This window comes from Oryctolagus cuniculus, chromosome 8 (genome assembly GCF_051225735.1).
Source record: "Oryctolagus cuniculus isolate XC-2025 breed Fujian yellow rabbit chromosome 8, ASM5122573v1, whole genome shotgun sequence".
NCBI lineage: Eukaryota > Metazoa > Chordata > Mammalia > Lagomorpha > Leporidae > Oryctolagus > Oryctolagus cuniculus.
The window spans coordinates 46372479-46393224 of record NC_142874.1 but is presented as its reverse complement, the minus strand read 5'-3'; the positions used below and the strand labels follow the sequence as shown (position 1 = coordinate 46393224).

Here is a 20746-nt window from a genome sequence, read left to right as displayed (position 1 = left end):
ACTTGACACAATTTCCTTTGCTCTTTGCACCTCTAATTCTTGCACATTTCACATCTTGGTGAAGCTCCCTCCCTGAGCACGTTTCTTATACCTCCTCTAGTGACTTCCTCCCAGTGCCCCCACTTTTCCCCACTGGAAGGAATTACTAGAATTTGCAATCACATACCTACTTAACTGTCCACATATCCATTATCTGTCACTACTAATCAGCTTTTCCTTTCTTTAATGAAAATATCTGATAAAACCTTCCTAGGAAGAGGGGTTATATTGGCTTAAAGTTTAGGAGTGTCACAGTTCAAGGTTAGGTGGCTCCATTAGTCTAGCATCTGATGAGAGCAGAACACATACAGAGCGAGTGTCCTTGGTGAGCCAGGGTGCAGAGAGATACAGGGAGCACATTTGTCTTCCCTGTGGTCTTTCCAAATAATGCCATTGGAACTTGCCCCAGTGCAATCCAATCCAGTTTCTAAGACACCACCTTTCCATACCATAATAAGATTAAGTTCCATCCTTAATTAATTAATACAAGATGGGGCTGGTGTTGTGGTGGCATAGCCGCTGGGGTAAAGCTGCTGCCTCCAAGGCTGGAATTCCAAATGGGTGTCGGTTCCTGTCCTGATTGCTCTGCTTCCCATCCAGCTCCCTGCTAATGACCCAGGAAAGCAGTGGAAGGTGGCTCAAGTGCCCGACTGTTACGGTGGATTGGGGGCAAGAGGCGCAGAGTGACCACACAGACACCAGGAGTCGGGTGAAAGCAGGCCAGAGGCCAGCAACCTGCAGACTCATTTATTTCAGTTGGTGCAGCAGCTTATATAGCCGAGGCAGCCAATCCTGTCAAAGGGCATTTTATGCCCTAACCAATCATTGCCTGTTGCCAGGCATGCTCCTTTGCTAGGTGGGTTCTGAAATCATTTCCTGAGTAACTGACACTTGCTTGCTAGTGCTATCTTGGCATGGGCTTCTCATTCCACCAACTGACCCCTCACTACCCACATGGGAGACCTGGAAGAAGCTTCTGCCCCAGCCCTGGCCATTGTGGCTTTCTGGGAAGTGAATCAGCAGATGGAAGCTCTCTGTCTTTCTCTCACTGCTTCTCTGTAACTCTTTCAAATAAATAAATGAATCTTAAGAAAATAATAGTTAATATAAGACTTGGCATCAAGCCCCCAAGCATGGGCCTTTGGGGGGACTTTCAAACTATTATCCAAACCATCAAAGTCTTCCCTACTGGCAAGGGAAGAAGGATGTATTTTTGTTTATAGTAGATCAATCACTTATCACCAGGCAATGGATATGGAGCAAATATGTCTACTGCAATAGTTTATTAAGATGGCTACTTTGAGCTCAAGAAACTCCACAACAACAAAACAAACAACCCTGTTAAGAAGTAGGCAAAGGACTTAAACAGGTATGTGGGGAGCAGCTCGGACTAGACTGTTACTGGAATTAAGACTTATTCTATGCATCTGCTCTCCCACAATATGGCGCTGGGAGAGAAGAAAACAGCTTCTGCACAGCTGCCTCCAGTTCAGCCAATAAACTGTAGGACCTGCTCCTGATTGGAGGAGAGCAGCGTACTCGGCGTGTGGGCAGCCGAGCACGGATTGGCAGAGGAGGACTATAAAGGAGGAGAGAGATGGCATGCACCAGGAACATCTAAGGGGAACATCTAAGGGGAACATCTAAGGGGAACACCTGTGCAGCCCCCAGAGAGCCGGCCAGCGGTGTGCCGCTCCCCTGCGGAAGTGGGGAATGTGGCCAGGGGGAACCGCCCTTCCACGGAGGTGGAAGGGACAGTAGCCAACCCGGGAAGAACCAGCAGCAAACCCGGGGAGGGCCGAGCAGACGAAAGAACAGCGCAGGGTCCTGTGTCGTTCCTCCACGAAGACGGGGAGCGACATAATGGTGCCGTGACTCGGATATGAAGCCTAGGCAGGGTTTAGTGTCGTTCCTCCACGAAGAGGGGGAGCGACATAATGGTGCCGTGACTCGGATATGAAGCCTAGGCAGGGCTTTGTGTCGTTCCTCCACGAAGAGGGGGAGCGACATAATGGTGCCGTGACTCGGATATGAAGCCTAGGCAGGGTTTAGTGTCGTTCCTCCACGAAGAGGGGGAGCGACAAGGTATTTTTCAAAAGAGGAAATCTAGGTGGCCCACAGACACATGAAAAAATGCTCAGGATCTCTAAGCCATCAGAGAAATGCAAATCAAAACCACAATGAGGTTTCACCTTATCCCAGTTAGAATGGCTTTGATACAGAAATCAACAAACAACAAATGCTAGTGAGGATGTGGGGAAAAAGGTATCCTAATGCACTGTTGGTGGGTATGTAAACTGTTATAGCCACTGTAGAGGATAGTATGGAGATACCTTAGAAATCTGAATATAGACCTACCATATGACCCAGCCATCCCACACCTGGGAATTTATGCAAAGGAAATGAAATCAGCGTTTAAAAGAGTTATCTGCACCCCCATGTTTATTGCAGTTCAGTTCACAGTAGCTAAGATAAGGAATCAACCCAAATGTCTGTCAATGGAAAACTAGATAAAGAAATTATGGGATATGTACACCGTGGAATACTACGTAGTAGGAAAGATGGCTACTTTGAATGTGGAGAAGGTTCTCTCAGTGTTGTCTGTTGACTAAGCCTGGGCTCAGAATGTTATTTTGAATCCCTGTTCCTATCCTCTTTGCACTTGAGCAGTTATCATTCCCTATGATCTCAGCCTGTAATGCTGAGCTGACCTCTTTCCTGAATGTTAGTCTCCGTGGAAGGTGGATTATATGTAGGTTTATTCAGGAACAGTAGTAGGCTAGATCCATATGCGGAAACTAAGCATGTGGCACCAGTGCTCATATAAATGTGTTAAATTAACCTGTGAGGCATTATATGTAAATTGGATTATGTTGACAATATATAACAGAACTTCTTGTGTGCCAGGGCAGGGAATCTGGCAGTTAGGCTGGATAAGGCCCTTGAAATCATTGATATGGCTCTGTTGAGGCAAGCGTAGGTGGGACATGAAATACAGTAGATCTATAGCAGGCTAACTTTTTTTTTTTTTTAGATTTTATTTTATTTATTTGAAAGAGTTACAGAGAGAAGTAGAGACAGAGAGAGGGCTTCCATTTGCTGGTTCATTCCCCAAAGTGCCGCAATAGCCAGAGCTGAGCTGAGCTGAGACGAAGCCAGGAACCAGGAGCTTCTTCTGGGTCTCCCACATGGGTGCAGGGGCCCAAGGGCTTGGGCCACCCTCTGCTGCTTTCCCAGGCACATTAGCAGGGAGCTGGATCAGAAGTGGAGCAGCCAGGACCCTGGCACCCATGTGGGATATTGGCGCTGCAGGCAGGGGCTTTAACCCACTGTACCACAGTACCAGCCCCAGGCTAACTTTTAAGTTGGTGATTTTGTAGGGCCTGTAAATGATGTTAGAAATATCCAAATTGTCTTTAGCAAAAAAAAGGTTCTCCACCCCTGTTGTGTATGCTCTCCCATAAGAAGCTTGGGACATTCCGGTATTCCTGGCCTGTGCTGCAGGGTCCCTGTCCTGCTCTCGACTATGGAGAACTCTTTGCTCTTGTTGTAGGTCACATGGTCTAGAATGGAGAGAGGATAAAATGAAATTATTGGGAGATAATCCTTTCCCCTGGCTAGCTCCTGCTCTTCACTTTTCCTTTTAGACGTGTTGCCCTAACTCTTTTACATCTGAGTGACAAATTCTCTAAGTGGGAGTGAGTAGAACCTGGGAAGGCAGCGTGGAGCCTGGGGTAGAAGCTGGAACTCTGAGCATCTTGCATGTGGTCATAGCCACTATCTTACAGTATAAGTCTCTTTGGCAGAGACCGTACATGATGGAACACTGCAAAGGCGCTTTTGGCTAATTTAAGAATCCTTTTGTATTCTAAATCACTTTTTTTTTTTTGTAATTTTAAGCTTGGATTTGGGTAGCTGTTTAAAAAATAAAAGATAAATGCCACATGGTTTTACAGTGAGTGTTTGGAGATGTTTTTCACTTTCTGTTTTGGGTATTTCTCGGCGGCATATTTTTATTAACATGTTCTTGGGTGAGTGGTCCCTCTTATTTCCATTTTCAGCATATTCTAACTTGAAATGAAATGCCCAAATCAGTGAATATAAGAAATGAACGTGGTTTGTGGAGTTTGCGTGCGGCCCCCGTCATGTCCATCTTCCTGATGGAGTGTTGGCCATTGCGTTCCCGTATTTGCTCTGTGAGCCTCTTGCAACTCTTCTTGGCTTACGATTAATTTTCAGTAAGGAGGGGGTGCTGGCTGTATTTAACTGAGCGGCTGCATAATGTAGTCTGATTACCAATAAAGGAATGTAATTGAATTTTAAATTTCTGAGGAGGGGGAGGAAAAACAAAATCTCAAACAGAAGTGTTCTGTTAATGAACGTGATAGACCCTTTGTTGTTGAAAGATGGCCTTGTTACTACCCTGTGGAAGCACACTGGGCCTGTGTTGCATCATTGGCTGTGTGCTCCACCTCCTCTTCCCTGAAAATATTTATGGGGTCCTCGTGTTTTAATATATGGAGAAGTGATTTAATTGTTGCACTGGCAGGATGAAACAAGGCAGTTCAATATGTTGTTGATATTTTTTCTGGGGAGGGTGGACCAGGGTAAGCGAAATACTTAATGTTTTTCTTGTTTGGGGACCTAATACTCTATTCTTTTGTTGTCACTCATGTTTTCTAGGCACTAAGTGTAACTGAAACCCTGATCAAGCCCTTGGAAAAATTCAGAAAAGAGCAACTTGGAGCTGTGAAGGTTGGTGTCTAGTTGGAGTACACGTGGAGTAAACAGAGTGGCTGCCTCGGCAGCTCCAGGGTACACTACATTGACAGCTGGCAGCTTCAGCAGAGAGGCTGGAGTAAACCATCTGTTGTTTCATGTTTTAAATGGACTTTCTCCCCTTTGGGGGTTTGGAATTGAATACAAAACAAAAACACCTGGGCAGGGTGGTAAACCCTTTCATAATCCACTTTTGCTTCCTGTTTCCAGAATTTTAAAAATATCTTTAATCAAACAGCACATTTGCTCTGAACAGGAGGATCTTATCCCTGTAGGGGCTGTGGTTATTTCAGAATACACCTCAGTTTTATGATAGAGTATAGCTTTACCATATGGTACAGCAGCATCTCTAATCCTAAACCCTGATGCCAGTGACACTAGGGAGAGAATTTTAGGGTGTTGGCCTGGAATTTCCATCAATTTAACAAGGGTTTATTGAACTGCTGCTGTGGGCCAACTTGGTTTGAGCATTGTGTTTTGTGTAGTGCCTTTTGTGTGTTGTATGGTATTGAAGATGAGCAGAGCACAGACTATGCACTGAAGGGGCTGGGAGTTAGCCAGGATTTCTGGGAATAATGCAGTGACTTTGCTATGGGGAACATGGGATATATTTAGCAGCTTCTCAAGTTTGTAATCTGACTTTGGAAATGAACCCAGAGAAACAATTGGCACTAACCTTTCCTGAATTTTGTATCTGTACTCGAGGGATAAAGTTGTATTTGCAGGTTGTTGGCCATTTTTGGCTTGGCCCTAGAAGAAGAGAATCATGTCAGTTTTGGGTAGCGAAGAGAGTTGGTATAGCTGTTTTTTTTTTCCCCCATATACCTGCAAGTGTGAGTGTTTTTCCTTTATCTTCCTGAAAGAGTCTATTAAAATCCCTTAGTACAAACATACATTGTGGTCTCAATAGCTGTAACCACATAGATGGGCCCAAGGAGCTCTGTCTTCTTAGATAATACCTCCTGAATCAGTTCTCCTTGGACTGACTTGTTAAACTACTTGATCTTTCTTTTTGGTGTACTATTTTACTTTTTTTTGGAAAGATTGCCAGCGAGCCAGAGAGTTGCCATCTGGCAGTTCACTTCCCTAAGTGCCCTCAATGGCCCAGACTGGGTTGGGCCCAAGCTGGAGCTGGGAACTCAACCCAGGTCTCCCACGTGGATAGCAGGAATGCAATTACTTAAGCCATCACTGTTGCCTCCCTGGGTGTGCATTAGCAAGAGCTGGAGTCAGCAGCCAGAGCCACAAATTGAACCCAGTCACTCGCATGGTGTGAAGGTGTCCCAGCAGACAACTTCACCACCAGGCAAGCTCCTGGCCCTGTTGCACGGTTGTACGTGGAGCGCTGTGAATGGAGGAGGTTCAGACCACGTGGGCAGTGCAGGTTGGTGGAGGCCCCCAGGCCCTTTCTGCTTAGCTGCTTGCAGCGGGGTTGCCCCTCTGACTTTGCAGCAGGAGACTGGAGGGAGGGCAGGTTCGTCCTTGTGACCTTGGACACATAACTGGCTTTAGTTTCTTCCCTGTAAGAGGAAGCGCTGAGGGATCTGAATGCCCACTCTCGCAGTTTTGTGATCGTGTTTTGTGTGATCGTGTCTCCTTGGGCTATTTTAAGGATCCAACACACTGATGCTCTGTTAATATTTCATGACTGGTAGTGCTTGTTCCATTTCTTATTTTTCTTATTTCAGTTGGATGGTGGAGAGGGAGGGCCAAGATTATATTATGGAAATGAAAAATCAGAATGACTTGACTTGTGTCTGTCTGTCTAACTTTTTAAAAAATGTGCTTTCGGCCGGCGCCACGGCTCACTAGGCTAATCCTCTGCCTTGCGGCGCTGGCACACCGGGTTCTAGTCCCAGTCGGGGTGCCGGTTTCTGTCCCGGTTGCCCCTCTTCCAGGCCAGCTCTCTGCTGTGGCCAGGGAGTGCAGTGGAGAATGGCCCAAGTGCTTGGACCCTGCACCCCATGGGAGACCAGGAGAAGCACCTGGCTCCTGCCATCGGATCAGCCGCAGCACGCCAGCCGCAGCGGCCATTGGAGGATGAACCAACGGCAAAGGAAGACCTTTCTCTCTGTCTCTCTCTCTCACTGTCCACTCTGCCTGTCAAAAAAAAAAAAAAAAAAAAAAAAAGGGCTTTCCACCTGTGACTTTCAGAAATTTCTGACCTTGGCTCTTCTGTTGACTCCTGTGTCCTAACAAAGTTTCCCAGTTTCTGACCTTGTTCTGTTCAGAGAATATCCTGCAAGGAGACTTGCAAACTAATGCCTTTGTTAAAGAGCTTGTTCTGTGTTCTTGTTTAGTGCAGTGTGTGTTTTAGCTGTTGTACCCGCTGATGTTACCTATTAGGAGCCAGTCATTGTAGGTCATAGAGAGAAGCATTGTTTCCCCCATTAATTAATTTACTTGATTAGCAGAGGGGAGTGAGGGAGAGAGAGTGCCCGCAAAGGAGAGTGTATTCCCCATCTGCTGGGTCACTGCTCAGTTGCCCGCTGTAGGTAGGCAAGGCAGAAGCCAGGAGCTGGGAACTCCATCTGAGTCTCTCATGTGGGTGACAGGGACCCAATTACTTGAGCTATCGTTGCTGCCTTTTAGGGTGTATGTTAGCAGGAGGCTGTAACTGGGAGTGGGACTGGGATTTGAACCCACAGGCTCTGATATGGGATACAAGCCTCCAAATCTATGTTTTAGCCAGGGGCCAAACATCTCTGGGATAAGCCTTTGTTCTAACTGCCCGTTTTGCACTTGAAAGTGAATGGTCGCAAAAGGTGATTGTGTGTATTATATGGGCAATATACAAACATCTGTCTCTTCCATTAGATTGTTAACTCTTTAAAAGGAAAAACCGCATTTTTTTTCCTTTTCTTTTTGTTAAGATTTATTTATCTACTTGGAAGGCTGAGAGTGAAAGAGAGAGAGAGAGATCAAGATCTTCTGTGTGCTGGTTCACACCCCAAATGGCCATAACAGCCAGGACTCGGGCAGGCCGAAGCCAGGAACCAGGAAGTCCGTCCAGGTCTCCGACATGGGTGGCAATGGCTCAAGTACTTGGGCCACCTTTCAGTGCTTTTCCAAGATGAGTAGCAGGGAGCTGAATCAGAAGGAAGCAGAGAGGCCGGGACTCAAAGCGGTGCTCCCATATGGGATGCCATTTTGCAGGCAGCAGCTTAACGCACTGTACCACAATGCTGGGCCCTATTTTTGTATTTTTCACCAGTATCCACCTTGCCTTACACTCTGTAAGGTACCTAATAAATAACCCATTCAAGCAGTAATTGTAGAAGAACCAGGAAAGAGGTGTGGTTGGGAAGTTTGGTAACTTTCAGTATGTGTGTTTCTTTACCACGTGGTTCTATTTGACAAGCACACATTCATGGTCCTCTGTTAATCTCCTTTCTTGGGATACTTTAAAAAGGGCTAGTGAACCTAGTTTAGGTGGCATAACAGTGTTCATGTGGATATTTAAGAAAATCCTTAGATGGCATCAGAAGTTTTAGGTACTAGCATTGACCTTTTTATCTTCTCTTTCCTCTTCTCTTCCCATCTGGAGTGACATGGCCCTTGCTTTTCTATGAAGCTCTTGTGGTTCTGGTCGTTCCTTCTTTTTCCCAAGGTCCAGAAAGCCAACTAGACGTTGACCTGTGGTTTAAATGCAGTCTAAGCCATGAGAAATCAGTGTATTCCATCAGCTGGATTTTCTAAAAACTCCAAGATGTTCTCCACTGTTCTGTTTCCATTTGGATATGCTCTCCTGGAGTCCTGTCTGCTTTGTGCTTATTCCTCTGTTTTGTAGGTTCTGTGCATTTTCTTAAAGTTTTTATTGTTATTATATTAAAAATTATTTGAGAGATAAGAACAAGATTTCTCATCTACTAGTTTACTCCCCTAATGCCTGCAATAACTGGGACTGAGCCAGGTTAACATAGGAGCCAGGAACTCAATCCAGGTGTCTCACATGGGTCCCTGAGCCCCCACCTGCTGTTTCCCAGGGTGCACATCAGCAGGAAGGTGGAACCAGAAGTGGAGCTGGAACTTGAACTCAGGCCTTCTGATAAGGGATGTGGCTATCCTGAGAAGCACCTTTACCACTGTTCCAAATAGCCACCCCCCTCTGATTTTTGAGATTTAAAAAGCAAGAATTATTAGAGTCAAAGACCCAGCCTGAGCGACATAGAGGGGGGATTCCAAGACAGGAGGAAAACTGGCAACTTTATTTTATTTTATTTGACAGACATTCATATTCAAACACACAGAGCGAACAGCTAGGAGCTTGAGATAGAAATTGAACCCAGATCCTCTGATACGGGACATGAGCACCTTGACTTAGCTAGGCCAAAAGCCCACCTCATGCATGCTGATTCTAACCTCTGAAACAAAACACCCATTTACCATAGCAAGACACAGGTTGTTCAGTATGCGTTTATATCAACTTACTCTTAAGCCTTTTTTTTCTTTTAAAATCAAGGCCTTTCTCAGTTCTTATCTCTACTTTTTGAAAAAGATTTATTTGTTTACTTTAAAGATTCATTTATTTACTTGAGAGCTAGACTTAAAATCAAAGAGAGGAAGAGGGCTCCTATCTGCTGGTTCCCTGCCCAAATGACCTCAATAGTTGGAACCAGGAGCCAGGAGCTTCTTCTGGATCTCCCATGTGAGCGCAGGGGCCCAAGCACTTGGGCTTTCTTCCACTGCTTTTCCAGGCCATGGTAGAGAGCTGGATCAGAAGTGGAGCAGCTGGGACTAGAACCAGTGCCCATATAGGATGCCGGTGCCTCAGGCAGAGCTTAACCTACTACGTCACAGCATCAACCCCAAAAGATTTATTTATATATTTGGAAGTCAGAGGTACACAGAGAGGGGAAAAGACAGAGAAATCTACCGCTGGTTCACTCCCCAAATGGCTGCAGTGGCTGGAGCTGGGCCAGGCTGGAACCAGGAGCCAGGAGCTTCTTCTGGGTCTTCATTGTGGGTACAAGGATCCAGGCACTTGGGACATCTGCTGCTGCCTTCCCAGATAGTAGCAGGGAGCTGGATCAGGAGTGGAGCAGCTGGGTCTTGAACTGGCGCCCAAATGGGATGCCAGCATTGCAGGCCACAGCTTTACTGCTTCGGCACAACATCAGCCCTGTCTTCCCTCCTTTTCAGGCTCTTTGGCCTCTCTTGAGGAGAGTGCCACCTGTTCCCCAGGGTTCTACAGTACTTTGCTGGTAGGCTTCACTCATCAGATGCTAATGAGGCCACAGGAAATGAATACAGGTACCAGGTCACTCAGAAGCCAAGTATGGTGCATAAAATCTCCGAGAAACACCATCCACACAAAATTTATGTTGTTAAAAGTTATGGTGAAAGAATTTCAAGTGACTATTTCAAACATTGTGCCAATGGGCCTGGTTTGGTACAGCAAGCTGGCTGCTCCACTTCTGATCCAGTTCCTTGCTAATGTGCCTTGCAAAGCAGTAGATGAAGACCCAGGTGACTGGGCCCCTGCCACCCACATGGGATACCTGGATGGAATTCCAGGCTCCTGGCTTTGGACTGGCCCAGCCTTAGCCATTGTGGTGGCCATTTGGGGAGTGAAACAGTGGGTAGAAGATCTCTCTCTCCCCCTCTCTCTAACTCTGCCTTTAAAATAAATATGTAAATCTTTTTAAAAAAATTTGACCAAATAAGTAATAAAAATAGTGAAAATCCATGTCTCTTAATGTGGGTGACAGTGACTCAGATCTTTAGCTATTGTCTGCTGCTTCCCAGGTGTGTTAGCAGGGGACTGGCTTGGAAGCATGAAGTGTGAAGTAGCTGGGACTTGAACCAGCTTTCCAGTATAGATGCTAACATGCAGAGTGGTGGTTTAACCCACTGGACCGCAACGCCCAGCCCTCTTTATGTATTTCATGGATGTTATTAAGGAGTGCTTTGAGCAGAAAAGTGCTTATTAAAGAGTTTCTTATGCATTAAGAAGTTTTACTTCTTTTCTCAGATATTTGTTGCAGTTTTCTCAACGTAGTTGGTTATTGTCCATACTTTAGAAGTTCTTATGGCTTTTTGCATTTTTTTCACTTAGAAGATCCTTCTCTGTTCTGAGAACTGATGAAAACATTCTCTGTTATGGTTTCATTTTTTACTTGTGATTCTTTTAGTCCATCTGGAATTAATTTTGTTCGGGGTGGGGTTCTCTTTCTGTTTCCCAGTGTTTAAACAATGGTACTCACACTGTTGGTTGAGTAATGGTTTTCTGACCCAGTGATTTGTGATGAGGCCTGTGTATATGTACTTTACTTCCAATGGCGTCCAAAAGATCTGCGTATCTGAGTTGTGGTTGTCAGGTTTGTGAAATCCCTCCGTCACCCACACAACGTGTGTCCGGTTTGTCCAGTTACACTATTTTCAGCAGTATCATTTATGTAAATTTTTTGGCATATGCAGTTTTACAACAGACTACAAACTGGCTTCCTGTGAGTCATACTTAATCCGTAAACATAAATTTTGTGCGACTTACTCATGTTGTTAAAGTTTTAAAAAATTTATTGCCACCATTTAAAGATATTAGGTTTTCCAGCTGTTCTAGACAAGTCAGGAGAGGTGGCTTAGAGGATCTTGGGCTAACACAGCAGGGACCGGGGCAGGGGAGCAGGGTTTCTGCTGTGGCCCCTCTGGAGCAGGCGGGGCTGTCTGATTTGTCATTGCCTCACCCATTTGTCGAGCCTTTCTTTCTTAGCCCTCTTCACTCATTATGTTAGTGCCTGGCCCAGACTCATCGGAGCTTGTCGTGTCTGTTTTTTCTTTAAAAAAAAAAAAAAATTGTTTATGTTGTATTTAACTTGATCCTTGATGTAGCTTTTGGGATGCTGCTGTTTAATTTATATTGTATGTGCAAAGGTACTTCAGAAAGTTCATGGGAAAATGGTATTAAAAAGCAATCTCATTTTGCTGTAAAAGAATTTTGAAATCTGAGCATAATTTTTTATAGTACACATATTCCTTGAACTTTCTGAAGATCCCTTATGTTTCCTGAAAGAAAAAAAAGATACATTCTATTCTGTATTGAAAGCTCCTTGAATACATTCTGCTTTAACATTTGTATTTTGTCAGGATAAGAAATCAAAGGAGCAGAGAGAAACGAGATAATATTCTAGAATGGTATTAAGAACAAAAGTAAGAAGAAATCATTCTCTCAGTCTTAGGATTCCAAGACCAAACACAGTAGCATTTGTTTAATACCATGTATGGACAAATGCATTTCTATTCTTGTTGGTGGGCGTGATGTTGATCCCTGGCTGAATTCTTTCTTTAGCACCATGTTCTTTCATTTCCAGCTTTTACCCACATGTTCATTTGCATGCCCTGCGTTTGCTGAGTGTGCTGGGTGTGTTGAATGCTGGTTTCAGCATCTCTTCTTCCTTTGTCCCTTTCTGTGATTCAGATGACAACAAATAAATGAGTAAAATATTTCCTGTGTTCCGGGTGAGTACAAGTCTGCAAAGTGAGCAAATGTTGCGTGCTCTGTGATCTTGCTTTGCGGCCTGCTTGTGGTCCACGTGGAGGCCTGGCCTCCGTCCCTGTTTTGTTGGAACCTGAGAAACTGAGTTTCAGAGAATGCCGGGATCCTCGTGCAAAGCTCACGGGCGGTCGGTGTCCAGGGTTGGACGCCATACTCCAATCATGTCAAAGCAGTGGGGGTTTTGAGATCACGGGCCATGTGTTTGCTTGAGTTTTACTTTCTGTGAGTCATTAAAATTGTTGATGAAAAACATAATAATGAAAAGCAGAAAAGAGTCACCATACAATGTTAATAACTTAGACAAAAAAAAAAAAATTAGTTGTAACCCAAAAAGAAAATCAGGGCAGCAAAGAAAAAGAAAGTGCTCCAGTTTAACGAAAGAGAGGACGATCCAATAAGAGGGGTGGACGTAAAAAGGCCTCTGGTTTGTTTCACTGCCTTTTCACAGAATTGGTGAACCTACCAGAGGCTTGTCGGGATTTTAGGGTTGGACCTCAGGGATGAGTTAGTACAAAAATGGAAAAAAAAAATCCCTGATGTTTAGAAAACTTAGGTTTATGTGTTGTCTTTTTTCCTTTGTAAAGGCTTGTGCAGCTGGTTGTAATCCGACTTGGATGAGGCATGGGAGAAACACGGGTTCTGAAGTCTGTCTTATCAGCGAGGGCGAGGCAGGCGACAGCTGAGGGTGCACTGGGCCACTGAGAAAAACAAATTCCAGAGCCCTCCGCTAGTCTCAGTGTGTTTCTCCTTTTCGCCGTCTCTGCCTCCGGTTATCTCCAGCCTTGTGGCAGGAGACACAGGAGGGCTGGCTGGGGAAGCCGAGGCAGGAGACAGGGAAGGACTATTTGGGGAATCCGAGAAAAGGAAATCACAAGCTTCAAAAAACCTACAAGCTGGGTGCAGATAACGATGATAGCCAGATGGCCAACACACCGAGCGATTTCAAAACCACACCAAGGGCCCCTGGCCCAGGACCAACTCCTGTACAACCACAGCCTCCATTATCTTCCAGGACTGGGCTCTCAGCCTCAGTCTGAGCTTTGATCCTTGGCCTGCTTCTACCCTCTGAAGATGTAGACTTTGTTGACCTTTAACAAACCTTTGCCGTACACTTGGTGTCGGAGCAAGCCTCATTGAGTACCTGGTCCTTGGCTTTCTGCTCTGGGATCCCACAGCAAGGGGATTCATTTGGGTCTGTAGGTGTCCTGGCTGAAGGATGTGGCATACTGTCCCTGCTTTCCAAAACTACAGTCTCATATAGTGGAAAACCAATGAAGATACATGCTAAGGAGTAGAGTTAGCATTCGTTGTTTTGTCTTGGCATAAATGGAGAGAACTATACCAGAAAGGGCCAGAATAGTTGCCTGTTTCTGCTTTAGAAAAGAGAAGTTGGAAAATGCAGAAGAGAATGTTCCTTTCCGGGTGGTGGTGGAGGGTTGGAGACAATCTGAAGTTCATGGCAATGTTATGGCTTATCGTGCTCTGTTGATGCTCAGAAATGCTGATGAAAAGTCGAAGTGGGTGCAGCTTTACGGGAGGCTGTCTTCTCTGCTTTGAAAATCTTGGTTACTTGTTTTCTCAGAAGGCTTCTGTAGCAAAAGCGAATGCCAGCTGCAGGCTCAGTATCTGAGAAACACTTGCCATGTTAGCCGGGGGTCTCAGAGTGTGAGGAACATTGTAGGCCTGGTGGACCTAGGACACCTCTTTTTTTTTTTTTTTTTCTTTTAAGATTTATTTATTTATTTGAAAGAGTTATACAGAGAGAGACAGAGGTCTTCCATCCACTGATTCACTCCCCACAACGGCCAAAGCTGCGCTGATCCGAAGCCTCCTGGAGCTTCTTCTGGGTCTCCCACTTGGGTGCAGGGCCCAAGCACTTGGGCCATCTTCTACTGCTTTCCCAGGCCATAGCAGAGAGCTGGATCAGAAGTGGAACAGCCAGGACTTGAACCGGCACCCATATGGGATGCCAGCACTGCAGGCGGTGGCTTTACCCGCTATACCACGTTGCCAGCCCTGATACCTTCTGAATGGTGCTAGAGAAGCACTGGGAGGTTCTGGCTTTAGGATCCTAGTGTTCTGTTCATGTTGGGACATCTGGAGAGAACTTCCTGAGATGTTTTTCCCACAGTGATTCTTAGGATTTTTTTTTTTTTTTAAATTTAGGACAAAACTTAGTTTTAAATGAATGCCATTTCTATGCCAAAATCTAGAGCAAGTTTGCTTTCTTAAGTCTTATGTTTTTCTCATTATGTAGTTATTTATTTATGATGTATACCAAGTGACATTGCATTACCTCTTGATACTGATGACGTATAAAGAGTTGAAAAATTACATGGGCTCAGAAAAAAAAAGTCAAGTATCTCTTCAGTCCTGATGCTGTGCTGATAACTAATGGCCCAGTGTGGCCTGTGTACAGATACGCTTTTCATATAGCTTCATCACCACATTCAGTGGTACTTTACTTTCAGATCTTTGTTGTTTTTAGCTTCCCAGTGGATGAATTAACTTGTGTGCCTTTTTTTTTTCTGTTTAATCATAGTTGCCTGTATTTTCTGATTCACAGGAAGAAAAAAAGAAGTTTGACAAGGAGACAGAAAAGAATTACAGCCTAATTGATAAACATTTGAATTTATCAGCCAAAAAGAAGGACTCACATTTACAGGAGGTATTCTTTTTTTTATGAATTTATTTCCAAAATTTAATAAGCAGTAACTTTGGGGGGGGGCAGGAAATAGGCTTTGCTTTAAAGAAAATTGGGCTGGTGTTGCTGTGCAGCTGGTTTGGCTACTAGATGGGATGTCTGCATCCTGACTGAAGTACGTGGTTTGAGTCCTGGCTACTCCATGCTTCCAATCCAGCTTCCTGTTAATGCGTGAGGGTGGCAGCAGATGATGGCCCAAGGACTTGAGCTCCTGCAACCCACTTGGGAGCCCTGGAGGCCATTCTTGGCTTTGGTCTAGCCTCACCCCAGCTGTTGTGGATATTTGGGAAGTAAACCCATAGACAAAAGATCTCTGTCTCTCATTCTGTCATTTTCCTTTCAATAAAATAATCTTTAAAAGGTTGTTTGTTTATTTTATTTAAGAAGCAGAAAGAGAAGGGAGAGAAAGAGTTCCATATGCTGACTCCGTATCCTTGAGACTGAAGCCAGGAGCTAAGAACTCAGTTCTGGTCTCCCATGTGGGTGGCAGGGCCCCAACTACTTGGGCCATCACTGCTACCACCCTGGCAAGAAGCTGGGATGCAGAGTGGAGCAGAGACTTGAACTCAGCACTTCAGTATGCAATGCAGGCGTTCCAAGTGGTGTCTTAACCATTAGGCCAAATGTCCTGCCTCTGTGCCTTGCTTTTGAGGACTTCTCATCTGGGGATTTGTAGGGGCGAGAAAAAATGAACAAGTGCTGTCATGAGTTAAGGAAAAAGAGTTCTTAGGAAACAAGACACAAAATAATGAATACCTCTGTGGTGATTAATTAGATATGGATGCATAGAGGTAAAATTTTTGCTTCTGAGTATTTTTGTCACAGGACATTAGTTTTAACCAGCATTACTAAAGAACCTGTATTATCTGCAGGACTAGATCCATCAGCTGACTTTCAAGAGTTCAGGAAGAAATGAATGCAGTTTAATAACCTCCTAGACCATTGTGTTGCTGTGAAGGCTGCGTTGATCTTAGTGCTGGGGACTCAGGAGCACCGCCTCATTGGGAGAGGCATCTGTTTTCCAGAGACTGGTTTTCTTGGAGGGAGCCATCTGAAAGGAGAAGGGAGATTATTCCTTGCCTCTCATGGTTCCTTCCCTTTCTTTCTAAATGCCCTGTCATTCGTTTTTCTCACTCACGGGCTCGAATAGCACCTCAGCTGTCGAGAGCATCGAACATCCATTCTGTTACTAAGGATGGCGTTTGCAGCTCGGGATCCTGACTCGTTCCACCGCGTTGGCTTGCTCGTGTGTTTGCTTTTAAACACACAGGGAGTCTGGATGTCAGGGCACACTGTCATCCACACCTGCTGAAGCAGCAGCGGAGTGACACTAACAGTGCTGGCTCTTTCGTAAGCCTGGGTTGCCGTGAAGTGTTAGGTGTGTAGTGCAAACTCTGCCTGTGGTGTCTCAGCTGTGCGAGGTTGGGTGGCTGGTTTGACATCCACATGCGATATTTTCTGTTGTCTCTCAGACCTTTGACTGACAGTCTAACAGAGAAAGGAGCCCTTCCCCGGCCTGCACCTGCCTGCAGTGCTTTGGGCGAGGCTCATCCCCCTTTCCTGGTCCCATGTTCCACAGAAGTGCGTGCACGTGTTAGGTCGGCTTCCTCAGCTCCCACTCTGTCCTTGGAAGGACAGCTGTTGCTTTGTGGCCCTCACCCTTTGTGCTAGCAGCTGTCTGCAAGAGGATGCTCTTGCCTCGGGTGACTTTCCATCTCTTCACTTCCCTGTTTCTCCTCCTCACATCATTGGCATCACGGTGGGCCCTTTCACACCCACCTTCAGGCTGTCAGCTTGGTCGTCTTTGGCTCCAGAGCTGACTGAGGATGGGGTCGTTCCTCTCAACCTCCTCTTCTGCAGAGTCCCACCCCGATGGGGGCTACCTGCAGGGGTCCCAGGGCCCACAAGATGCTTTGCCCCAGGGTCCCGGGGTCCCTGTGCAAGACCTTTGCACCTTGTCTTCCTTCTGCCCAATGTTTGCAACCCTGATCCGCAGGCTTCCCTCCTTCAGATAGTCTTCTGGACACCCCTTCCTTGGAGGGCTCCTGACTGGAGAAGGTTTGCCTCGCCCTCTGAGTCAATTCTCTGCTTCACAGTTATTTTTTTTTCCCCCTCAGATTCTTATTTGACACGTCACACATTTCTTGGTTGCATGGCTTCCTCCAGAATGTAAGGTCCTTGATGGCAGCAGTTATCTTTCAGGGAACAGGTACTTCATATAAATTTATTGAATGACCAAGTGTGATGTTTGTGCAGTGAGCGACAGCTACAGCAGTTTCAGCCATTCCAAAGATAATCAAACTCCCAATCAGACATTTCAAGAGATCCCAAAGATGAAAACAGTTCCATTTAAAGTGGATACTTCCCTCTCTTGCTGCTTGCTCTTTCTAAACATACGGACTCCTAGTGTACACAGCCTTCTATTGTAAGCATACAGGCCTTAGGAGGGGATGCTCTTTGAAGGGGAAAAAGTAACAGTTGTTACCTTTGCGAGTGGCGGATTAATTAATCGCAGTGAGTTGAGTTGAGATGCTGGAGAGATCAGAAGTTGCTGAGAACAGTACTAAGCAAAGGGGTAGAGACCTGTGTAGTTTGTTCCCTCCTCTAGTTTTAGATAGAAATAGCAGCAAATAGTGGCTATACCAGGCTGGTTACTTTGGTAACCCTATTAGGACTGGCTGCTCTAACTCTGTTTATTGGGCACAATAGCGTCCACCTTCAGCTACATCCCTAAATCCTCCTTTCATATCTGTGCTGGAGCTAATGCTGGATTCTCGAGAAAATTCCATTTCTGTTGACTTTTGAAGTCTTTTTTTCCTTGCTGAGAAGCCAAATGATATCTCATTCTTTTAAGTAAGTGTGACACTGGTCCACGGCCTTATTCATATTTGCAGCAGGAGTGGCCAGGAATTGGATACAATCAAATGAAATTCTGTGTTTATTAGAAGTGAGCGCCTCATGTTTGGTTGGCGTGGGGAGAAGAGCGATTGCCTTCAGACTTGGTGAGGCTGGGGGAGAGCAGTCTGTGCCCGCGGGCGCCGCTTGGCCAGCGGGTAGGGAGCGTGCCCCGGCATGCTGGTGGTTTCTTCATTAGGCGGTTCCCAATCCTCCAGACGCTGCACAGTGGTGACAGAGGTTGGCTGGCGAAGGGGGTGGGAATTGGAGACGTGAGAATGAGCAGAGAGAGAAGCGGCTGAATGGCAAAGCCACCTTGGTACCTGGAGTGTGGTGTGATTCTCGTGAAGAGCCTTTCTTAGAAATAAGGGCATGAAGAAACCACCCGGACGTCTCCTGCCTCTGTTTATTCAATGCTCAGCAGAAGTAATTACCATGGTTTGTTTTTGTCCTGGGAATTGTGCCTGTCAAGTGCTGGTGAGTGACCTATAAAACTGTAGTTACTGGAGGCACAAAAGCATGATTTGGCCGGGGGGCGGGGGGCTGTTAGGTAGAAATTCTCTTTTAAGCTAGTAACATTCTTTCTTTCTTTCTTTCTTTCTTTTTTTTTTTATTTTTTTAAAGATGTTTGTTTATTTATTTGACAGGTAGAGTTACAGACAGTGAGGGAGATAGAAAGGTCTTTCTTCCATTGGTTCACCCCCCTAAATGGCTGGAGCTGTGCCGATCTGAAGCCAGGAACTTCTTCCGGGTCTCCCATGTGGGTGCAGGGCCCAAGCACTTGGGCCATCCTCCACTGCCTTCCCGGGCCACAGCAGAGAGCTGGTCTGGAAGAGGAGCAACTGGGACTAGAACCGGCGCCCATATGGGATGCCGGTGCCACAGGCGGAGGATTAACCTAGTACTCCATGACCTCTGCCCCATGAGTAACATTCTTATTGATTGTATTTAAATACTATTTTACTTTAAAAAGTGATACTACATTTTTTTTTACATGGCAGGTAAATAATTGCTTTTTTGAAAGCAATTATACATACATATAAATAAAAGCAATTATATATATTTATATAAAATGAAATTTGATTTTAACCCCTTTCTTTCATTCGCACAGGTTTGTGGCATTAGAGTACCTTCACACTGTTGAGCAGCCATCATCATCACCATGGGCAGGGTTTTTAATCTTCCCTAACTGAAACTCTGTACCCGTTAACAATGAGCCTCCGCTCTCCTGACCCCCACTGCGTGGCAGCCACCATTCTGCTGTCTGTCTGTATAAATTTGAGGATTCTAGGCAGCTGATGGACGCGGAGTCACTTAGACTTTGTCCTCTGATGTTTGATTTGTTTCAGTTAGTGTAGTGTCCTCAGTGTTCATCTGTGCTGTAGCATGTGTCAGAGCGTCCTTCCCTTCCCAAGGGTACATACTCTCCCTTGTGTGTATTTACCACGTTCTGAGTATCCCTTGTACATCTGTTGGTGGGCACCTGGATGTCTTCTGCCTTTTGCCTATTGTTAATAATGCCATTAGGTACGTGGGTATGGAAACATAGGGGTTCAAGTCCTGCTTTCAGTTTTTCGGTTATATTTGCATCCCCAGAAAGTAGAACTGTTCATTCAGTAGTTCCATGTTGATTATTTTTAGTCTTCATTTAAAGAAACTTGCCTGAAAGACAGAGACAGATAGCAGGTAGAGAGCCTGTGTGCTGGTTCCTTCCCCCAAGTGTTTATGCACGGCCAGGGTGGGGACACGGCGAAGGAGCATGGCGGTCAGGAACTCAATCTGGATTTCTCACGTGGCTGGCACAGGACCCACTACTTCAGCCATCACTGCCACCACCCAGGGTGCACGTTAGTGAGACGTGTGAGTCAGAAGCCAGAGGCTTGTACTGAACCCAGGCGCTCTGATACGGTGTGAGTTACCTCTTTTTTTTTTTTTTTTTTTTTTAGGATTTATTTATTTATTTGAAAGTCAGAGTTATACAGAGAAGGAGAGGGAGAGAGGGGTCTTCCATCTGCTGGTTTACTCCCAATTGGCTGCAACAGCTAGAGCTGCATTGATCCGAAGCCAGGAGCTTCTTCCGGGTCTCCCACGTGGGTGCAGGGGCCCAAAGACCGGGGCCATCTTGTGCTTTCCCAGGCCATAGCAGAGAGCTGGATTAGAACTGGAGCAGCTGGGACTCAAACTGACGCCTATATAGGATGCTGGCACTGCAGGCCACAGTGCTGGCCCCGGTATGAGTTATATTTTATGAGTTATGTTTTTTTAAATTTTAAAAAAATTTTTACTTGAAAGAGTTACACAAAGAGAGAAGGAGAGGCAAAGAAAGAGAAAGATCATCTATGCATTGGTTAACTCCCCAGTTGGCTGCAATGGCTGGAGCTGTGCCGATCTGAAGCCAGGAACCTCCTCTGGGTCTCCCATGCGGGTTCAGGGGCACAAAGACTTGGGCCATCTTCCACTGCTTTCCTAGGCCTTAACAGAGAGCTGGGTCAGAAGTGGAGCATCTGGAACTCGGACCGGCGCCCGTGTGGGGTGTCTGCACTGCAGGTGGCGGCCTTACCCGCTATGCCACGGTGACGGCCCCTGGTATGAGTTAACTTAACCAGTGTCTCAACCCCTATTTTGAATTTTTTGATGAACGTCCGTACTGTTGTATGCAGTAGCTGCACCATTTTACATTCCTACTGGTGATGCCCAAAGGCTTCGATTTCCTTCCATCCTCACCACTACTTAATTTTCTTTCTCTTTTTTAGGCCATACCCAGCCTAATAGGTGTGTGGTGCTGTCTCATTGAGGGTTCGAGTTGCATTTCCCTAATGTTTAATAACACTGAG

At 45.5% G+C, this 20746-nt stretch overlaps 1 protein-coding gene across 7 annotated transcripts in view; it reads left to right on the top strand.

Annotated features, from left to right (window-relative positions):
* Window positions 1–20746, top strand: part of ARHGAP10 (Rho GTPase activating protein 10) — a 346158-nt gene that overhangs the window by 120189 nt on the left and 205223 nt on the right. For 6 of the 7 annotated variants that reach the window (XM_070047463.2, XM_070047465.2, XM_070047462.2 and 3 more), the window contains exons 4-5: window positions 4723–4794; window positions 14880–14981. In XM_070047463.2, the coding sequence (XP_069903564.1) occupies window positions 4723–4794; window positions 14880–14981 (174 nt within the window). The remainder of the gene's footprint in view (window positions 1–4722; window positions 4795–14879; window positions 14982–20746) is intronic. The other variant, XM_070047464.2, reaches the window with a different exon arrangement.